Below are 7,500 nucleotides of genomic sequence, written 5' to 3' on the forward strand. Positions count from 1 at the left end.
TATTGTTGGGTCACTTGGCAGCCTAGGGGCCCTGGTATTGTTGGGTCACTTGGCAGCCTAGGGGCCCTGGTATTGTTGGTTCACTTGGCAGCCTAGGGGGCCCTGGTATTGTTGGTTCACTTGGCAGCCTAGGGGCCCTGGTATTGTTGGTTCACTTGGCAGCCTAGGGGCCCTGGTATTGTTGGTCACTTGGCAGCCTAGGGGGCCCTGGTATTGTTGGGTCACTTGGCAGCCTAGGGGGGCCCTGGTATTGTTGGTTCACATGGCAGCCTAGGGGCCCTGGTATTGTTGGGTCACTTGGCAGCCTAGGGGCCCTGGTATTGTTGGGTCACTTGGCAGCCAAGGGGCCCTGGTATTGTTGGTTCAGTTAGCAGCCTAGGGGCCCTGGTATTGTTGGGTCACTTGGCAGCCTAGGGGCCCTGGTCAAAAGTAGTGTACTAAAAGGAATTAAGGAAAAGGGTACTATTTCGGACTCAGCCCATGTGTATCGTCAATGGCATTCATTCATTCATTCATTCATTCATTCATTGATTCCAGGCCAGGGAGATGGCAGTGCAGAGCTTCTCTGACGTCTCTACCTCTGAGGACTTGTGTGAGCTCTCCTTACCTGAGCTGATGGGTTACCTGGAGGATGACTGGCTCTGTGCCGAGGAGGAGCAGGTAAGATAAGATTATACTTTATACAAATCCCTAAAAAAATAAACACCCAGTCAACAACAATGGACAGACGGCCACTAAAAGCAGCATCACATCATCAACAAAGTTAAAACTATCAATGGATGTTAAGAACTAAGTGTTGAAATTAAAACGACTTATTATTAAAACCAGGTGTTCGAGACGTTGCTGGCGTGGATCCACCACGACCCGTTCTCCCGGCGCGGCGCCATCTCCGACCTCTTCAGGAAGGTGCGTCTGCGTTACATCCATCCCACCTACTTGTTCCAGTTCATCGCCAGCGACCCCCTCGTCCAGTCCTCCGCCCTGTGCACCGAGGTCATCGAGTCCGTCCGACGCCTCATGTTCTCCATTACTACTAAGTGTGGGTCGGACCTCAAGCCCCTGTGGGTGACCCCGCGGCGTTTCACCTGCCGGGAGACCCTGGTTCTAGTTGGCGGCCGCAAGAACAACGAGCAGACGTCCCGCGAAGCACTCCTGTTCGACGAGAGGACTCAGCGCTGGCAGTGGCTGGCCAAGCTGCCCTTGCGACTCTATAAGGCCTCCTATGTCTGTATCCACAGTATCCTGTATGTTCTGGGAGGCCTCACCATGAACACTAAGCACAGAGTGGTTAGCACCACTGTCTATACGTTGTCTCTGAAGAGCAACCAGTGGAGGACGGCTGAGCCTATGATCCAGCCTCGCTTCGCCCACCAGTCCGTCTCCTACCTGCACTTTATCTTCGTCCTGGGGGGCCTGGGTCCGGAGAAGCAGGTGTGTGACACTGTGGAAAGGTACAATAGTATGTTCAACCAATGGGAGGCTATGGTTCCCATGCCGACGGCTGTGCTACACCCGGCGGTTGCCGCTAACGATCAAAGAATCTACATGTTCGGGGGAGAGGACGCGATGCAGAACCCTGTCAGAATGATACAGGTAGGCAGAATGTCATTCTGTTGAGGTTGAGGTTGAGTGGTGAACTTGAGTCTTGAAGTCTTGGGTGTTGAAGTACTGAAGACTTGAAGTCTTGGGTGTTGAATTACTGAAGACTTGAAGTCTTGGGAAGTACTGAAGACTTGAAGTCTTGGGTGTTGGGAAGTACTGAAGACTTGAAGTCTTGGGTGTTGGGAAGTACTGAAGACTTGAAGTCTTGGGTGTTGGGAAGTACTGAAGAGTTGAAGTCTTGGGTGTTGGGAAGTACTGAAGAGTTGAAGTCTTAGAGTTTGCTGTTAATTCTTTTAAACTTTTTGGGGGGACAAATCTACACAGAAACACTAAAATCTATCCTTTTTCTCCAGGTGTATCACATTGGCAGGAATATGTGGTCTACGATGGAGACCAGGACAGTGAAGAACGTTTCTGCACCAGCAGCTGTCATCGATGACAAGATCTACATTATCGGAGGTAGGTGAAGGCTGGGGTTTGTTGCTTTAGTCAGGGGAAGAAAAGAAAAAAAGACAATCTAATGTTTCAATTAAATACAACTTTATTTATCTACTTAGGACTTTGAGATCTTCGATATCTCTTCTGTCTTTTGTCAAGACAACTTTATCAGCAGCTCTTTTCCCCCCCCAACTGTCCCCTAGTGTCCTTTTTGCAGGCTACACCAGAAGAATGATAGCGTACGACACCAAAGCCAACCGCTTTATGAAGTGTGAGAACCTGAAACAGAGGAGGATGCATCACGCCGTCACGGTGCTCGACGCCAAACTGTACGTGACCGGAGGACGCTTCATCAACGGACATGACGTCGTAGAGGACTCCGACAGCTTCGAGTGCTACGACCCGAGGACTGACGCGTGGACGACTAAGGGGACGTTGCCGTACAAGCTGTTTGACCACGGTTCTCTGTCCCTGGTGTGTGTCTCCAACACATCCAAGCCTCCCTGAGTGTGTGTTGTGGGTGTGGGTGTGGGTGTGGGTGTGGGTGTGTGTGTGTGTGTGTGTGTGTGTGTGTGTGTGTGTGTGTGTGTGTGTGTGTGTGTGTGTGTGTGTGTGTGTGTGTGTGTGTGTGTGTGTGTGTGTCCAATTTCAGATGGTACTGTCTATGCATGTGTTGCTGCTTGGATGTGACATTGACAGACACAGACATTGCAAAGAACATCTCTGATGTCTTTCCCTGTCCCGCAAACATTTTTTTTTTAAAGTTCCCTCAATGGGTGACAGTTTTTCCAGTAGCGAATCTAAAATCAAATGAGATTTTTCGAGATTTTACTTGTCGTGTGGAAGCGAAGCCCTGGGCAGTTAATTGTTGTGTCGAACTGAAGACTACAGGTGTATACAGTACTGTAGACTATATGAAGACTATAGGTGTATACAGTACTGTAGACTATAGGTGTATACAGTACTGTAGACTATAGGTGTATACAGTACTGTAGACTATAGGTGTATACAGTACTGTAGACTATAGGTGTATACAGTACTGTAGACTATAGGTGTATACAGTACTGTAGACTATAGGTGTATACAGTACTGTAGACTATAGGTGTATACAGTACTGTAGACTATAGGTGTATACAGTACTGTAGACTATAGGTGTATACAGTACTGTAGACTATAGGTGTATACAGTACTGTAGAACTGGTTGGATTTGCGAAAAGAGAATTTTGTATTTTTCTTTCACACAACTTTTATTGAGCATTCAAAACATTAGGAACACTTTATACTGAGCGTACAAAACATTAGGAACACTTTGTACTGAGCGTACAAAACATTAGGAACGCTTTGTACTGAGCGTACAAAACATTAGGAACGCTTTGTACTGAGCGTACAAAACATTAGGAACACTTTATACTGAGCGTACAAAACATTAGGAACGCTTTATACTGAGCGTACAAAACATTAGGAACACTTTATACTGAGCGTACAAAACATTAGGAACACTTTGTACTGAGCGTACAAAACATTAGGAACGCTTTGTACTGAGCGTACAAAACATTAGGAACACAAATGTTGAGTTGCACCCCCTTTTGCCCTCAGAACAGCCTCAATTCATCAGGTCATGGACTCTACAAGGTGTCGAAAGCGTTCCACAGGGATGCTGGACCATGTTGAAGTGGATTTAACAAGTGACATCAATAAGGGATCATAGCTTTCACCTGGATTCACCTGGTCAGTCTATGTCATGGAAAGAGACAGGTGTTCTTAATGTTTTGTACACTCAGTGTATATTTATTAATAATGAATAACATTCCCCCGAGGTGACCGTGGATGGAATTAGTCGTATTTTAGTGAGGATTTATAACCAAGTGAACGGACATAAGATTTAACGATACCATATGCACATGATGAGAACGACATCGTAGTTATATATGAAGACCGTGGATGGAATTAGTCATATTTTAGTGAGGATTTATAACCAAGTGAACGGACATAAGATTTAACGATACCATATGCACATGATGAGAACGACATCGTAGTTCTATATGAAGACCGTGGATGGAATTAGTCGTATTTTAGTGAGGATTTATAACCAAGTGAACGGACATAAGATTTAACGATACCATATGCAGATGATGAGAACGACATCGTAGTTCTATATGAAGAGTGATGGGGCGATTGCTCTGTCTGTTTACATGTATCTTTTAACTGGGTGTGGTGACAGCTACCAAATGTTTTATTTGGAGTGATTTTATATTCCTGTTTGTTTTTGTAATGTTGTTTAATAATAAAAAATAAAAAAATTATGTTATCACAAAGACTGTGGCAGTCAATTTCATTTAAAATTCTTCGGCACTCCTCTCTCTGTAAAGAGGTCTCAGTCCCTCTGTGAGGTCTCAGTCTCACTGTGAGGTCTCAGTCCCACTGTAACGTCTCAGTCCCACTGTGAGGTCTCAGTCCCACTGTAACGTCTCAGTCTCACTATAACGTCTCAGTCCCTCTGTGAGGTGTCAGTCCCACTGTGAGGTCTCAGTCCCACTGTAACGTCTCAGTCCCTCTGTGAGGTCTCAGTCCCACTGTAACGTCTCAGTCTCTCTGTGAGGTCTCAGTCCCACTGTAACGTCTCAGTCTCACTGTGAAGTCTCAGTCCCTCTGTGAGGTCTCAGTCCCACTGTAACGTCTCAGTCCCACTGTGAGGTCTCAGTCCCTCTGTGAGGTGTCAGTCCCACTGTGAGGTCTCAGTCCCACTGTGAGGTCTCAGTCCCACTGTAACGTCTCAGTCCCACTGTAACGTCTCAGTCCCACTGTGAGGTCTCAGTCCCACTGTGAGGTCTCAGTCCCACTGTGAGGTCTCAGTCCCACTGTAACGTCTCAGTCCCACTGTAACATCTCAGTCCCACTGTGAGGTGTCAGTCCCTCTGTGAGGTCTCAGTCCCACTGTGAGGTCTCAGTCCCACTGTGAGGTCTCAGTCCCACTGTGAGGTGTCAGTCCCACTGTGAGGTGTCAGTCCCATTTTAACGTCTCAGTCTCACTGTGAGGTCTCAGTCCCACTGTGAGGTGTCAGTCCCACTGTGAGGTCTCAGTCCCACTGTGAGGTCTCAGTCCCACTGTAACGTCTCAGTCCCACTGTAACGTCTCAGTCCCACTGTGAGGTCTCAGTCCCACTGTGAGGTCTCAGTCCCACTGTGAGGTCTCAGTCCCACTGTAACGTCTCAGTCCCACTGTAACGTCTCAGTCCCACTGTGAGGTGTCAGTCCCACTGTGAGGTCTCAGTCCCACTGTGAGGTCTCAGTCCCACTGTGAGGTCTCAGTCCCACTGTGAGGTGTCAGTCCCACTGTGAGGTGTCAGTCCCAATTTAACGTCTCAGTCTCACTGTGAGGTCTCAGTCCCACTGTGAGGTCTCAGTCCCACTGTGAGGTGTCAGTCCCACTGTGAGGTCTCAGTCCCACTGTGAGGTCTCAGTCTCACTGTGAGGTCTCAGTCCCTCTGTGAGGTCTCAGTCCCACTGTGACGTCTCAGTCCCACTGTGAGGTCTCAGTCCCACTGTCAGGTCTCAGTCTCACTGTGAGGTCTCAGTCCCACTGTAACGTCTCAGTCTCACTGTAACGTCTCAGTCTCACTGTAGCGTCTCAGTCCCACTGTGAGGTCTCAGTCCCACTGTGAGGTGTCTGTCCCACTGTAATGTCTCAGTCCCACTGTAACGTCTCAGTCCCACTGTGAGGTCTCAGTCTCACTGTGAGGTCTCAGTCCCACTGTGAAGTTTCAGTCCCACTGTGAGGTGTCAGTCTCACTGTGAGGTCTCAGTCTCACTGTGAAGTCTCAGTCTCACTGTGAAGTCTCAGTCTCACTGTGAAGTCTCAGTCTCACTGTGAAGTCTCAGTCTCTCTGTGAGGTCTCAGTCTCTCTGTGAGGTCTCAGTCCCTCTGTGAGGTCTCAGTCCCTCTGTGAGGTCTCAGTCTCACTGTGAGGTCTCAGTCTCTCTGTGAGGTCTCAGTCCCACTGCGAGGTGTCAGTCCCACTGTGAGGTCTCAGTCTCTCTGTGAGGTCTCAGTCCCACTGTGAGGTCTTAGTCCCACTGTGAGGTCTCAGTCCCTCTGTGAGGTCTTAGTCCCACTGTGAGGTCTCAGTCCCTCTGTGAGGTCTCAGTCCCACTGTGAGGTCTCAGTCCCACTGTGAGGTCTCAGTCCCACTGTGAGGTCTCAGTCCCACTGTGAGGTCTCAGTCCCACTGTGAGGACCAGCGAGGCCAGCGTGACCAGTGAGACCAGCTGAACTGGGGTCATAGACTTTACATGAGAGATAGATGGGCTGCTCAGGTTACATCTGTACTCTAGACATGATGTTGATGAAGAGGCGTCTCTTACGACAGAGGAGGAGAGGACAGCATATAGTATTTTCCGATTTCAACATTTAAATAAATATCCCAATAAATCCCTTACAGTACATCACAATCTGTCTCATATTCCACAACACATATATCTCCTGTAATAGTAGACTAAGTGTCACAAGTTTCCTCATCTTCCGATGATATAGAGAAATCGTCGTCTGAGAACGTGGACCAATACGCAGTAGAGTTGGTGCTCATCATCTTAATTTATTAAATGACGTTGAACACGGAAAACAAGAAAACAACAAGAACGACGAATGACAGTTTTGCAGGCTGTATAAAACGCAGTGCAAAATCAATCTCCCACCAAAAGACAAACACACCCTCATATATGGGACTCTCAATCAAAGGCAAATAGACAACACCTGCCTTCAATTGAGAGTCCCAACCCTAATGAACCCAAACATAGAAACAGACACACTAGACTCAACATAGAATACATGAAAATCAAACAGTGCCCAAAAACCCCGGAATACCTAAATCAACTGCCCTACAACAAACACACCACCCCTAACCACATAAAACAAATACCCTCTGCCACGTCCTGACCAAACTACAATACCAATTAACCCTTATACTGGCCAGGACGTGACACTAAGATTATATGTCACGTCCTGACCAGTAAAGGGGTTGTTTGTTATTGTAGTTTGGTCAGGCGTGGCAGGGGTGTTTGTTTAGTGTGGTTCGGGGTTTTTGGGCAATGTTCTATGTTAGTCTATTTCTATGTCTGTGTCTAGTTAGTCTAGTTCTATGCTTAGTTTATTGGTTTGACCTTGAATTGGAGGCAGCTGTTCCTCGTTGCCTCTAATTGAAGGTCCTATTTAATAGGGGTGTTTGTTCATGGGATTTGTGGGTAGTTGTTTTTCCCGTATAAGTCATTTTGTCCTTACGGGACTGTTTTTCGGCGTTGGTTTGGTTCAGTGTTTTTTGTATCACGTTCCTTCTAAAAATAAAGAAGAAGATGAGCATACACATTCCCGCTGCATTTTGGTCCACTCCTTACGACGAACGTGACATTAAACAACAGGTTACCTCTCGCTTCATTGTTTCATGAATGATTTAATAATAATTGTTA

The 7,500-nt window shown here is 47.2% G+C and overlaps 1 protein-coding gene across 2 annotated transcripts; it reads left to right on the forward strand.

Annotated features, from left to right (window-relative positions):
- Positions 1 to 537: 537 nt before the first annotated feature.
- Positions 538 to 2,603, forward strand: LOC123732457 (kelch-like protein 38; the record flags this gene model as incomplete). 2 transcript variants are annotated; one of them, XM_045711604.1, is given in 4 exon segments in its annotated part: positions 538 to 660; positions 829 to 1,593; positions 1,956 to 2,061; positions 2,258 to 2,603. In XM_045711604.1, coding segments are annotated over 4 exon segments (1,284 nt in total), but the record flags the coding sequence as incomplete, so codon positions are not given.
- Between the last annotated feature and the right edge of the window lie 4,897 nt (positions 2,604 to 7,500).

The sequence above is a fragment of the Salmo salar genome, unplaced genomic scaffold, assembly GCF_905237065.1.
Source record: "Salmo salar unplaced genomic scaffold, Ssal_v3.1, whole genome shotgun sequence".
NCBI classification, from domain to species: domain Eukaryota; kingdom Metazoa; phylum Chordata; class Actinopteri; order Salmoniformes; family Salmonidae; genus Salmo; species Salmo salar.